At 33.5% G+C, this 15,746-nt stretch overlaps 1 protein-coding gene and 1 long non-coding RNA gene across 2 annotated transcripts; both read left to right on the forward strand.

Annotated features, from left to right (window-relative positions):
* The first annotated feature begins 3,046 nt into the window (after nucleotides 1–3,046).
* On the forward strand, nucleotides 3,047–4,010 carry LOC123691253. Its single transcript, XM_045635556.1, has 3 exons — nucleotides 3,047–3,301; nucleotides 3,385–3,517; nucleotides 3,668–4,010. Exons 1-3 carry the CDS (start codon nucleotides 3,074–3,076, stop codon nucleotides 3,733–3,735), a joined length of 429 nt encoding a protein of 142 aa, XP_045491512.1. The 5' UTR covers nucleotides 3,047–3,073; the 3' UTR covers nucleotides 3,736–4,010.
* A 6,530-nt stretch (nucleotides 4,011–10,540) lies between these two features.
* Nucleotides 10,541–11,373, forward strand: LOC123691096. The gene is made up of 2 exons (XR_006751359.1): nucleotides 10,541–10,732; nucleotides 10,832–11,373. It is a non-coding gene; the product is annotated as an uncharacterized LOC123691096 (long non-coding RNA).
* Nucleotides 11,374–15,746: the final 4,373 nt, after the last annotated feature.

Here is a 15,746-nt window from a genome sequence, read left to right on the forward strand (position 1 = left end):
GACGGCTTCCTCTCCCCCTGAAAATCAATGACGCGACTAGTCAAAAAATCAACGGCTCGAGCGGTTGGTAGCGACGGCTCGAGCAGTCAAGAACCGACGGCTCGAGCCGTCAACGACCGACCGCTCGAGCCGTCCGTGTACGTCGCTCAGCCGTTAACTGCTCGAGCGGTCCGTGTACGGCCGCCCGTACCTGCTTCAACAAAAATTAATCCACCGTAATGTACCTTAGGTACATTACGGTGGATACTTAAAAAAGTTCGTGTGTTTCGAACACACGTGTCAGAACTTCTTTGGCAAGATTCAGAGATACCAAAATCGTGGCCTTACTCCATGACATGACGGTATTGGCATGATGCGACCCGTAAATTTTACTCTTAACGCGCCCAAAGAAGTTTCACTTCAAAATATAAAAAATACCTTTTTATATGCGCAAATAGACCATCATTTACTTACCTAGATTTGTTTATTATGCACTTCCAGTAGCATTGCTTCGTATTAAAATTTAAAACGAGTATAACTCATAATCTTGTTTATAAATCGGTTAAAATTACACTCGATCTTACCTAACGCTCATACATAAATGATGAATATCAACCTCATTAGACCTAATTTAACAGAAAGTTTATTCAAGTAAAACTCTGGTGTTATTTATTACAAAAGGCACGCAATTCTAGTTAAAAATTAGTTACAATGTAGGAGAATTGTAATCATTAATTGTAATTGTATTACATTGAAATTCGTAGATTTTCGATACCTACAATAACACTGCAATCTTCCACATGACGTGTGGAAACGCGTCTTTCCAATCTATGCATAGCCAGAACGCAACCATAGGAAACTGCTCGTGTTTACATTATAATGCTGTTTTTAAGTCTGTGATTACAATATATACACCTTAGATATACACGAATTTTACTTATCGCGTATAATATACTTTGTAACCCGGATGCTTGCGTCTTCGTTCCAAATGATGAAATGATACACGATCAGTAGGCAAAATGCAACTAATTACTAAATATACTAACACCACTTACGCTTAAACGAAATAATAAATACGTATGTAAGTATATAGGAATTCAAAGAATTGTACACAGCTATCTATATCTATCTAGTTTTATTCTTCTTGATTATTATTGATTCAGTAAAATATGGAATAAAAATATTATTAGGTAAGCAGGCAAATAAATAGGTAACATAAGGGTGTGGGTTAGGTTAGGTTAGTGTTTTAAAGTGAAACTTTTATTACATCGTCTCAAATTTTATGGTCTGTGTAGCGCATGTCGCGTGACGCACGATACGTACGATAATAATTATCGTACAAATACGATAATTTTTAGTTAAATGTCTATAGTGTGAAAAAAAGTTTCACTATTACCGTGGTTTCATAAAACCACACAACATTTTTTTTTAAGTACATAAAAAAGGAGCCCCGCGAAGCAGGGGTCAGTCGCGTGACGCGTCGCGTCGCTTCAATCTGGAACGAAGACGCAAGCATCTACGATGCAAACTATACACGATCAGTACGCAACATTCGTGTATGCATTGTAATAATAGATTTAAAAACAGCAATACAATACAATAATATAAACGCGAGCAATGGGAAGACGGCGCGCTTAGTCCGCATGCGTACCTACTGGCGCTGTATGTTTTGGAGCGCTTTTCTTACTTACTTCACTACAAAGTATACGCGAGTATTTGCGTACTACTATTCTATAGATTGGAAGAAAGTAAAGAAGTTATTTTCAAACTATACGTGATTTTCACACCGTTGTGTGCTGGCCTTGTATAGTTTGTAAATACGCTGTGGAAACTAAGGAAACAAGGCGGGCTTAGAAAACTATTCGCGAAGAATATCCCTTATTAACTATGATTATATTATAGAATTTATAGATTTATGTTTGTTTGTTACGAATTACGAGAGCATTTTTAAATCGATCATGTAGAGCAATATAATATAATATTACCAGTTACCACAGACTTATTTGCGGCACCTTACAAAGTTACAAGCCAAATGATCGCGCACCTCCTAGATTGTAAAGCAGTAAGTATATTTGAGAACGCTTTAACGTCTCACAAAAAATGTTAAATATTCCAACAGCAATTTAGTACATCGTGATTCCTCTTTTCTCCTTTGGCTACTAACTTCTATCCTTAAATATTCAAAATCGTGACGCTCAGATTAGTTTAGAGAGGTAGGGTACTCGGATCAATGCGTGGTTGTTATAATTCAATAGTGTTTTAGTAACAAAAATTGGAAGAAACATTCATTTTTTAATTAGTCTTCTTCTAGATGCTTAGAACTTTTAAATCGTCAAAACATTTACCATTTTCGGCCCGTTCGGAAATCGGTTTCTACAGTCTGTATGAATTTTGGAGTGTGTTTTATTTTATGTCATAAATAGAAGGAAATTAACTATATAGATATACTTACCTACCTAGGTATTTCCTTAATATACTGTATTCCTTAGTATCTACTAATCCTATAATATAATTCAGAATTCACAATGATTAATTTTAAAATTTATGCAATGGCGTTGTAAACACAGTATTGCAATACCTATGTTGTAAGTATGACCTATAGACCAGTAAATGACATATTTATTTATTTTATTTATTTATTTATTTTACAAAGGATAGCCAACAATTATTGTTAACACTAATTATAGACATACAAGGAAAATGCAATTTAACAAATCAAGTGCAACAATTAATTATAAGCTAACACCTTGCCTTTAAAAAACGGCTATGATTTAAGAACAAAAAAAACTGATAGCTACATAAAAAAAAACGTTTAACAATTATCAATAAAATATATATTTAAAAATATCTATATCTAGCCCATATGTATGTTACCCGATTGCTTAAAAAAAGAATGCTAATAAATTATCTTCCTATAAATTCGAAACCCGCCAAACATGAAACAACATGAAACAACAAGCGTTGCCACAACGAGTAAGCAGGATAGCATTAGAAACCCAAGTCGAATTTTACGGATCGGACGTTGCCGGTCCGCTTCGCCTTCGTCACTTCGTCAGTGCGACGACTGTATCGGTGCGAAGCAGACGTATTTAAAATGCTCGACTACGAGAAGGAACATCTAATTAAAGTCATAGAAATGTATAGAAACTTTCCATGCTTATGGGATATTACTGATTCTCAGTATCGTAATAAAAAAGCTCGCTTAGCTGCATACAGTATTCTTTTAAAGAAATATAAAAAAATCGATGAAGAAGCCACGCACGCCATTTTAAAGAAGCGAATAGCTAGTTTGAAGAGTACCTGTGTAAAAGTAATTAGGAAGGTAATTGAATAAATGTCATAGACACATTGTATAATTTTTCTTTTTATTGGAATGTGTAATACTTATTACCAATTATTTTTTAGGTATTAGCAGCGAGATTTAAAGGTGAAAAATACCAGCCAACATTATGGTATTACAATCTATTATCCCAAATATGTCTCGCGGACATGGGTATAAAATGTGATGACGAGTATGATGCCTTAGCTGACAGAAACAGTGAGTACTTTGTTAAAAATATAATTTTACCTATTTGTAAATACCGTTTTTTGATGTTATGTTTCTATTAAAGTTTCATATTACTAATGAACTAATCCCTAACTCCTAATTGCTAGATGATGTTTTTACTCATACTTATTTTTCGTTTAGGTATTATTACTCCATTAGCAAAACGTCCGCGGCGGTGCAAGCAAGAAAAGGAAAATTTTTATATTTAATTAATGTTATATTTTCTTCAAACAAGAAGACAGAAGGGAATTTCGTTATTCAAACATCTTCGTCACGTCCTCGAGACGCTTGCGATTTAAGAAATGGAAACATTTTCAATGCATCATCGTAGAAAAACTGACATAAAAAATGTAATAATTTAGTGCTAGAATGAATATTTCAGCGCAGAATTAACAGTACGTTTACAGGAATGTTAAATTTTACTTGTCTCCTGCTCTTGTACCCATATGATAATTATGATGATAATAAATTTTTTGATAATGTACTAAATGTTTTATTATCTAGTTTACAATTCTTTTGTAGTTATTACAATCCTATCCTACTAATATTATAATTGCGAAAGTTTGCGAGGATGGATGTATGTGTATTTGTGTGTATGTTTGTTACTCTTTCACGCAAATGCTACTGAACCGATTACAATGAAATTTATCACACATAAAGATGGTAACTTGGATGTTAATCCATATGTGTTAACATAATATGTGTTTTATCCCGGAAATCCCACGGGAACGGGAACTATGCGGGTTTTTCTTCGAAAACGCGGGCGAAAAGCTCTAGTACGTAGGTATCTATGTTCTCTTCTCGTGACGTACCTTTTTTTTTTTTTTTTAATAGTGGGGAAATCTTCCAAAGATACCCACTGCCCCCGGGGAAGGAGCCGTGGGTTATGTCGGATTCCTACCGACTAAAACCTCACTGTGTTCCGTCGAGCCGCTTTAATGATGGGGCCGCGGGTATTGGTTGGAATTCTTCCGCGACAATTATTATTTATTATTATAATTTTATTTAGATTGGTACTTATTAAAAAACATTAGATTTTTTAATTAGATTACTCATGAAAGATTATAAAATTCACAAAACATTTATTAAAAAATCTGTAAAAATAACTTTTGCAGTTTATTTAAATTATTAGCTCAAATAATAGACGAACGAACATACAACCAATTAATATTTAATTATATATATACTATCTAATCCTTATCTAAAAAGCAGTTCTGTCGATGGCCAATTTCGTGTGTCAGGCGCGGTTCGTGGCCGTCAAACCAACCGGTGCGGTCGTGACATGCCACGCTGAACGCAACTTACTAGGAGACCATGAAACTATAGGAGTCGAGTATTTCACATCGGCCAACTACAACGACCTTCACCGCCCCGCGCTCATCCGTATAAATGAATGCCTTGAAACGCCACTATACCCTTTGTAAAGAGGTCTTGCTAACTGGTTATTCTGCTTTCGTGTTTGTGAATTCTCAATTGAACTCCCGTGCCCTCGGGCTCGCACTAAAAACAGAACGTTCAAAGTGAACGCTGCCAGTTAAATTAGAATCTTATGAACTGGTTTTTTGACTCGTTTTATTTATCTAGATAAAAACGCCGCTTTTAGTCCTGTAGTTGTAGAACACGTATAATGATTTAATTAGGAAAAGCGTAACGGGATTGGGTTTAATTTGCCTTTTTAATTGGTATCTTTTTTATCCAATTACAAAAGGACATATTGTATATTGGAGCATTTTAAGTTGTAAATAGTGGCATTGAAATTTTGCTTCGAAGGCTTTTTTACATAAAGATTAAAGAGTAAAGACTGTTTAAAATTTAAATGTAAATATAAGACCTCAATGAAGTTTGCTAAAAGAAATTAACCTTCAAGTATTCACAGTATTTACAGGGTTAATAATAATCGAAGTAATTCATCAAGTAGGTATTCACAAAGAGCTGAGACAATACGAAATCAAAGTGAAATGAAAAGTATCCAATAACTATTCAGATATACACTTTTAATTAATCTTGTTTTAGTATTACGCTTGAATACTCCTATCTACTTAAATTTGATATGTAGTACATCTACATACCTAATATAATTTATATCTATACTAATATTGTAAAGCTGAAGAGTTTGTTTGTTTGTTTGAACGCGCTAATCTCGAGAACTACTGGTCCGATTTGAAAAATTCTTTCGGTGTTAGATAGCCTATATCGAGGAAGGCTAGGCTATATACCTAGCATCACGGTAAGACCAACAGGAGCGGAGCAATGCTGGTGAAACCGCGGGGAACAGCTAGTATAGATATATATTTAGATTCTTATTAAATTACATGTGTTAGTCACTAAGCATTTCATACACTACAGTTAAAATCCATATCAAGGAATCAATATACATATTAGGAATAATCCAGAAATAAAAACTAACGACGAGCAAATCGAGCAAGTCTTTCTATGGAGCAAGTAAACAAATCCCGAGATTCAAACGAACTGCGGGCACGAGACACGCGGAAAAAGGCAAGTATGAATTTCTATAGCATACCTATGTGTTAATTTGGTATATCAGCTCACTACCAAGTATTATTATGGTAAGAGAGCAACTCTGGAAGTGTGGAGTTTCTTGCCGGCTCTTTTTCGTAGATAACGCTTTACGAATCGGTGGTAACTGGTAAAAATACGTTATGACGATTCTAAAGTGCTTCTAGAAGTCTAATTGAATAAATCATTTTTTGAGTGTATGAAAATCCGCACAGTGGTTTTCCCGAGGGGGGACTTACCAACATCCATCCATACTCACAAACTTCACGAACAAGGTTTATAATTAACAAATTCCATATACCTAACTAAACCATAAATAATATAATATACCTAGGTACCTAATAAAAAATAACCCATCTTTTGTAACTTTTAAAATAATACATGAATATTATGTTGATATTTTCTACAAGAAATAGGCCTTATAATTGCCACCGTACGGTGCAAGACGCGGGTTCGAATCGAGATCTAATTTATTCAATTCTTTAAAAAATCTCATTGAATTGAACGCTACTAACTAAAAAAATAATCCAACAACTGCCCCGTTGGATATGATGTTTTTAATCGTTGAAATAGGTAATGTTTCATATGTGTTGAAATTGTTGTTAAATTATCTCAATAGATGGCGTGAGGTGGCCGAAAGAGTAGAAGAAATTTAAATAATAAAGATTACGGCAATATATAGACCGTAATACATACCTATATAATAAATAACTACGTAGGAAAGTCAAAATTGTAACCTACATTGAATATTTTTTATAACACTTGGGGCGTGATCTACAATCATCATCGACCAAAAGCAAAATTAAGTTTTTAGAATTTTTGTCCGTTTGTCTATTTTAACTCAAAAAGTACTAGTACATGAATTTCCATCAAATTTTGTATGAATATAACTCGGGTCGGGTCAACATAATAAAGGCTATCACGCTAAGACCAATAGCATCTAAACAATGCGGGTACAACCGAGAGGCACAGCAAGTACCTAGCCAATAAATTATTATAAAGTGGATAAGCTACTCGTTATCAAAACAAGCTGAGTTGTTCACGAACAGACTAATAAATTTCAAATGAATACGCTGATTTTTGAAGATCAAAGGACAAAGGATCAAAGGACTAATCATGTCAATATTTTCAACATAATCTTTAATATTTCCCTAACACCGATCTATAGCATAATAGTTAAAAATAGTTACGTAGAAACTACTAGAAAGGTATTAGAGCCGGGAGTCGGGAGTCGGGGGACCCTATATCAAAATGACAGATTTTTAAATATGTGTAGGTAAGGATGTTTTTTTATGAGAATTGTTTTCTATTCTTAAAAAAAATCTCCATATCTCGCATTTGAATGCTATGAAACTAAAAATTAAATGTTACGCTACTATGAAAGAGTATAGAGATAAATAATTGAAGTTACGTTTATGTTTAGGTTTTTAAAGGTAACTAGGTACAGATACTAGCTACTGCTTCGCCGTCAAAGGAACGATACGTTTACCTACGCGTACGGTAGAAAACAATTACAGAATTACTTCTCTCCCAGCCTTTAAACTATCTTACAAAACACAAAAATTACTACAATATAGTATAAAACAAAGTCACTTTCTCTGTCCCATGTCCCTTTGTATGCTTAAATCTTTCAAGTTTCAAACTACGCAACGGATTTATAAGCGGTTTTTTTTAATAGAGAGAGGGATTAAAGAGGAAGGTTTTAGTATAAGTAATATTTTATTAGTTTTTAGACAATGCGGGCGAAGCCGCGAGCGGAAAGCTAGTTATTAAATAAAATACAGTTTATGCGTGAAAAGTGAAAACCATACATAAGTACATACCTACATACAAACCTTTCCTCTTTATAATCTTACCGCCCGCGGCTTCGCCCGTTTTTGTCTAAAACCGAATAAATTATACAGGTACTAAAACCTTCCTCTTGAATCACTCTATCTATTAAAAAAACCGCATCAAAATCCGTTGCGTAGTTTTAAAGATTTCAGCATACAAAGGGACTTAGGTACAGAGAAACGACTTTGTTTTATACTATGTAGTGATTAGTATATAATATTAGTATAGATTAATAAATTATTTATATCTTCACTTACTCATACCTACATAAATAATATGTAGATATGTTTATAGCGTTAAATGCACGCATCCGCATGCTTATAATCGTTCCGACGTTACTGTTATCCAGGGGCCTAGGGGTTATCTACCGCCGTATCTGCCGTATCAATTATATGGGGCCCCCGCGCCAAGGGGGCCCCCAACGTGCGCTTTTGTGAGAAATCTTTACCCTTCCTAAGGGCCCCAAAATGAATTTTTATACGGGGCCCCGCCAAGGCACGCTACGCTTCTGCTGTTATCATTGATTTTCTTTCTTCTCTTGTATCCCTTCACTTTTTATTTATACAATTTCCAATTACATAATAAATTCCTTAGTAAATATTATTTATTAATAAAATACTTGTATCGTATTTAAAGCTATCTAATCAATAAAACACACGACCGAGCTCACGTTTCCGCGAGACTGACAAAGTTAAGTAATTTTATCTGAGGGTAATTCCCAAGAAGCTTATATCTAATACACTGGAGATTTCGGTATGAACATTGACGTGTAACAAGAAAATATTGCCCAGTTCATGTTTTTTATCTAGACACGCGGCAGCGTGTCAAGCCGAGTTCAAGCGAAGAGAACTGGCGAGCAGCAGCCGTGTGTATATTTACACGAACCATTTCGAGCCACTTTTCACCCCCTTATAACTCGAAAACTATTTGAGTTACATAAACCAAATTTGGTACATATCAAGAGGACCTCAAGATAAACAAGAACCTTAAATTTCATAAATACAGATTAAACAGTTGCGTAGATATTAATATCCAAAAATCGCAATTTTTAAGACTGACTGACTTATAGACATATACAAAACCTAACCCACTTCCAGATGACCTAGAAAGTTCAAATTTTGTAATCAGCTAGGTAATAGTGAGTGTACAAAGGAAAAAATCAGAAAATACTGAATTTATTTGTATTTAATTTTTTTTTCAATGTCATTAATTTTGTTTGTATGGAAAAATGGAAAAGTTTAAAAAAATAGAAAATAGTATATTCACCTTACTAGTCTTAAAAAATAGATCAAAACTAATCAGTGGCCGAAAAAAATTTTGAAATCCATCAATAAATGACTGAGATATAGATTATTGAAGTTTACATATTTTAGGACGAAACATCTGTAGATTCCTTGGTAGATTCGAAGCGCCTCTGACATCACACTCACTCGCGATAGTATCGCTAGGGTGGATTACTTCGATTGCATGATTTCTTTATTCAAAACTGTTATTAAACGTAAAATAAAAGAAAATTGTAATAAAAATATTGCTCATACAGTTAAAAATAATATTATATCATTTTACATATTCACATTTATTTATTCTTTATTTATGAGTGTTTAGTTTAGTTTTAATTTCAGTGTAAATAAATAAAAATAAATAAAATCTTTATTTTGGTTTAAACATGGTATTCAATGGTGATACAATTATATTAATAAAGCACTGTAAACATGTTCAGCCAATACAAGCATGCAAAAATAATTACCATAATTAATGGTGTAATGGAAGAAGGCTTCGTCGAAGGTCGAAATGATTTAATTTGCGTAATATTAATATGAGTGAAACATCTTTAGGCGCGTTTAGAGTAAAATTTTAAGATCGCGTCATGGCAATACCGTAACATCATGGAGTAAGACGACGATTCTTCTACAACGATCTTTGCATCTTGGTAATAGTGTGTGTACAAATTCACGCTGGATGTTTGGAAAATCATGTAATCTTTTAAACAGAAAACGAGTTTAAAAAATTGCAGATAATGACGGGGCAATGTGCGCTGACATTCATAACATATAAGAAAATATAGAAAACTAGCGGTCCGCCCCGGCTACGCCCGTGGTACATATTTCGCAATAAAAAGTAGCCTATGTCCTTTCTAGGGTATCAAAATATCTCCATACCAAATTTCATGCAAATTGGGTCAGTAGTTTAGGCGTGATTGAGTAACAGACAGACAGACAGAGTTACTTTCGCATTTATAATATTAGTAAGGATAATACTAAACAAACCATACAGAGAAACCGCAAGAAAAAATAAAAAAAATCGTATATAAAAAGTATTATATCACAGACTAATAATAATATACTACGTATACAACAGACGGTTCACTCCATACAAAAAAAGTTGCACTATGAATTTGCGCAATTAAAGCGCCAGTGGGGAAAAAACGTACTACATGTTCGATTATATCTCTTGGTCTTTTGCTTTTAACACACTAGATGGCACGTTAAACACAGACTTGAAGTTCTTTTCCTTCCAGAGCCACTAGATGGCACTAATGTAAATATATGTACACGTACCTTTTATTTTCAAGTCTGTGGCGTCAAGTGTCAATCAACATAATAATAAAAATAAATACCTACCTACTCGGATTTTTAAATAAACAAAGTAAAATGACATATTTAGTCACAGAGTACATTATTATGACTGGTATTTAGTTCATTTTATTTACGAGATTCTGTCAAAACCAAAACGAGAAGCTTTGTTTGTTTTCGTTTTTAATTGTTGACTAATATTTAAAAAATAAGTGCTAAATATGGTTTATGGATGGACTGTGAGGTTATGTAGAATCTACAGGCAGAAAATAAGCTTTATATGGTAAACTGATATTTTCTCAGAACATAAATTTTTACAAACATGATTTTTTAATGATTGGTTTATGGATTTGTAACCCAATATAAGATTGTTTTATTACAGACTTATTGCTTACGTTCGCAATAACAAATTTGTTCAAGAGAGGAGAAGAATTAATCCATCCCAAATGTAAATAATAATACGATTCTCCACAAAAACATTGTAGACACAAGAAAGGGATTTCTACATTTGCTACTAAGAAGGATATGGGATCATGAAGGATTTCATCTGTTTTAATACCAGTAAAATGGAATGAGCGCCGTGGCCGTGACTGTGTTTGGTACATAAAGAATGACAAACATTCAACTTGAAATTATGAGTGCATTACGGGCAAGGGCACAATAAGTTGCCCTTTGACTAAGATGTACTTAATTTTAAGGAACACGAAAATGGATGGCTAGAATAGGTATAATCGCATACATAGTATTTATTTCTAGTCTGTTGTATAAATAATCAAAGACTACAAAATATAATGAACTATGTCTTTAATATTAATTCTACAGTTTACAGTGTACTGTGTAGTGTGTAATCGATTGTATGTGTGCGTCTAGAATATATAGTCCTGTTGTTCTACAGTTTAAGCAGTTCAATACAAGCTTACAGTCGAGTCAAGTGTTTCACTAACCACCAACCATTGCATGGCAACCCTGCCAGTTTTGTAAATTGTAGTCTACCTAACCTGACTGTTGGTTTTGATTTGTATCACACAAAAAATACTATAGGTACCAAATTTCAAGAAATAAGAATTAAATACCTATTTGATTTAATTTTACTACTATACAGGAGCTTATACATGAAACATGACCAAAGCAGGGCTTTGGAGAAAGTGTGTATGGACAAAGACCACAATACATATGGTGCGGACAACTGCATGAAAAGCATGCAGTAAGAGACATTAAATAAATAAATAAATAAAACACATTTATTGTCAAGATCACAACACGAGATACATTTATAAACAAAGGAAAAACAAAAAGAAATAAAAAGAAAAATAATTAAATAAAAATAATCTTATTCCTAAGAAGTGAGTGACCTGATAAATGGAGCCAACTAAGTATATGATGGCAATGTGATTAATACCTTACCACCACTGATTTTCAGTGACCCCAAGTGACTATTGGAGTTTCAGTCTAGAATTGTATATAATGATAATTTAACATGAGTATATTATGTGAAAGATATATTTCTATTAATATGATAGATACTAATAAATAAATACATCAGTTAAAACATGTAATATAGGTAGCTGGTAGATATAATATCAGTATGTATATACTTAATGTAAATAAATAAAATGTAATTATGTATATGTTACCGGAAATGTATGAAATCAAGGAATTGTATACAAATCCTAGTGGTTAAGGACGCTGTCACAAATCTGCGTTACTCAAATTTAGGTATCTAACGTCGCCACGTGGTTCGCGGGAACATCACGCTCACGTAAACATAGCGTAAGCGCATTCCATTTTATAGACCATCTTCATACTTGATATTATTTTTAATTTATTACGAATTTTAAAAATTCATTTTGATACTTTTATAAGTAACTAGGTAGGTAGGTACAATTATTGTGATAAGTATGTTAGTAACTAACTTTAAAAAAAGTGTGTGTTTTACAAAACCTCTAGGAATTGTATGCAATATCTAGAAGCTTTTTAAGAAATGTTTAAAATATGTACTTTTTTAAGAATTATCATACATATTATTATGTTACCGGCAATGTATTAAATCCGGCATTGTATACAATTCTTAGAAAATATGTATGTATGTTATATGTATGTTATTCCGAGTTACGGTCCGAATTAAATAAATTAGATTCGTCACATTACCTAGGAAATCTGATCTTTTCCTAAGGAGCAAACACATATTTTGCAAATGTGGATGGTTTTTGGGGAAGCTATTACCCGAGGTAAAAACTAAAATCCAAGATGGCGCCGACGAAAATTTTACATCTTTTCGTCATGGGTGTCATTTTCATGGTTTTTGGGGTAGCTATTAATCAATATGAGGTCAAAACTAAAATCCAAGATGGCTCCGACGAAAAATTTGACATTTTTTCGTCATGGGTGGCATTTTCATGGTTTTTGGGGTAGCTATTAACGAATATGAGGTCAAAACTATAATCCAAGATGGCGCTGATGAAAATTTGACTTTTTTCGTGATGGGTGTCATTTTCATGGTTTTTGGGGTAGCTATTAAACAATATGAGGTCAAAATTAAAATCCAAGATGGCGCCGACGAAAATTTTACATGTTTTCGTCATGGGTGTCTTTTTCAAGGTTTTTGGGGTAGCTATTAACCAATATGAGGTCAGAACTAAAATCCAAGATGGCGCCAACGACGATTCCTAAACATTTATTTCAATGCTCTTTAAGATTATTTCTCTCTCTCTCTCTCGTAGTATATAAGAATTCGACTATACAGGGTGCCCCACTATCGGTATACTAAGTGCTAAGGGACTTGTAGTTTTGCAAACCCTAATCACGTAAAAATACTTAAACAACAAAATTACATAAAAAAAATTTTGCTAAATTTTTCCTGAAAATCCATGTTTTCTTCTCTAACTTCGTGCAGCCGGCATATACCGTTTCGCTAATGTGATTATTTTGTCTATGAAAACATAATTAAACGATAGCTCACGTGCGAGTGACAAAGTTGGGCGGGTTGCATTTACGGGGTGTACCGTGTACACAAAGAGTTTTATGAATTAATCTAATTGAAAAAAAAGATACACCTGGCATTTTATAAGTATTTTTTACGTACTTAGCGTATGCAAAGCTATAACCTATACAGAGTATGAGTGGGACAGTCTTAAAAATAATTTTAAAGAGATACATCATTTAAAGAGACACACCTAAAACCACAAAAATGACACCCATGACGAAAATATGTCAAATTTTTCGTCGGCGCCATCTTGGATTTTAGTTTTGACCTCATATTGGTTAATAGCTACCCCAAAAACCATGAAAATGACACCCATGACGAAAAAATGTAAAATTTTCGTCAGCGCCATTTTGGATTTCAGTTTTGACCTCATATTCGTTAATAGCTACCCCAAAAACCATGAAAATGACACCCATGACGAAAATATGTAAAAGTTTCGTCGGCGCCATCTTGGATTTTAATGTTGACCTCATATTCATTAATAGATACCCCAATAACCATGAAAATGACACCCATGACGAAAATATGTAAAATTTTCGTCGGCGCCATCTTGGATTTTAATTTTGACCTCATATTGTTTAATAGCTACCCCAAAAACCATGAAAATGACACCCATGACGAAAAGATGTAAATTTTTTGTCGGCGCCATCTTGGATTTTAGTTTTGACCTCATATTCGTTAATAGCTACCCCAAAACCATGAAAATGACACCCATGACGAAAAGATGTAAATTTTTTGTCGGCGCCATCTTGGATTTTAGTTTTGACCTCATATTCGTTAATAGCTACCCCAAAACCATGAAAATGACACCCATGACGAAAATATGTAAAATTTTCGTCGGCGCCATTTTGGATTTAAGTTTTGTCAAATTGCTTTACCCCACCAATCCGTTCAACAACCCATAAAAAAGGGGATCTCAGTCAACGTAATTTTTAAAACATAATTTTAAATTACAAATAATTTGAATATGAAACTTATACAGTTTACTCTTACTTATAAAGTATCAAATATTTCAAATCACAAAAACGACAGTGCACGCACAATAATCTTTTTCTTATTCGTTTTTATTTTTGGGACGAGGAGCGATACACCCGTCCTTCCAAGAGCGCTTCTGAGCGCGGTCTGACGACCCGCGAGAGCAAAATGTATGAAGAAATCAACAAGTATTTTTAATTTAGCTAATAATTGAAATAAAATTTTGATTTAGATACAAAAAAATTATCATAATCTATAAAGGACTATATATCCCTCAATAATGTATAGGTAAGAAGATAGATTAGGCTTTTACTTTTCTTAAAATGGTACCGTTTTAGACCCCATTTTTTTGCATTTTATGCGATTATTGTGCTGGGAAAATCGTATTTCATTTTGTGTAACGCCGTACAATTTTTATAAGATGAACGTAGAGCTGAATATATTATCTTTAAATTAAGATATTACTATGTTCTCACGTGTAATTGCTTTAAGTTAAAATGGTACCGAAAAACAGCGTGTTTTTGTAAAAATCCGTAATAGCACCCTTAAGATCCGAATATAAGTCGAAATGCAACGGCGTGATAATAGAATGAGACCAATTTTATAATAAACTAGCAGTCCGCCCCGGATAATAACAATATGTTCATATTATCTTACTAATTAACATTTCTTAAATCAACTTATATTCAATCAAATCAAATTTTCATTTGGTAAGTAATCAGTCCCCTCGTCCTGCTGACCCCGTGTACATGTCGCAGTCGGATTGTATAATCCGCCGTATTACAAACAGCCGGCATTTTGTAATATGCCGAAATTCGTCTTTTTCAAAAATTCTACAAAAAGACGGTCGCGAGCCGACGGAGCCCCACGAAGTGGGGCTCCTATTTCTGTATAGTTTTAAAAAACACGAACCTAACCTAACCCACCCCCTTATCCAAACCAAAAAATTCTGATTACGAATTTTTGGCATATTACAAAATGCCGGCCGTTTGTAATTCGGCGGATTATACAATCCGATTGCGACATACATACCCCTCGTCCCGCGTACCTTCCAATATCTTAGATGTTTTACATTTCCGATTGTTAGTTAGGAAATGTATAGATTTCCTAGGAAATGTGTACTATAAAATGATTTATTTCACACATTTCCGTGCGATTTTAGGAATTACATACATTTCCGTTAACATATACAATGTTTATAATAATTAAGTATAATGATAAATAGGCAGAAAATAAATGTCTATATAATGTTATGTTATATTATAACCAGTAAATAAAATAAATATTTAATTAAAGTTTATGTGTAAACTGTAATTCGATACAAATGCACTAAGGGTTA

Source organism: Colias croceus, chromosome 4 (assembly GCF_905220415.1).
Source record: "Colias croceus chromosome 4, ilColCroc2.1".
Classification (NCBI taxonomy): Eukaryota; Metazoa; Arthropoda; class Insecta; order Lepidoptera; family Pieridae; genus Colias; species Colias croceus.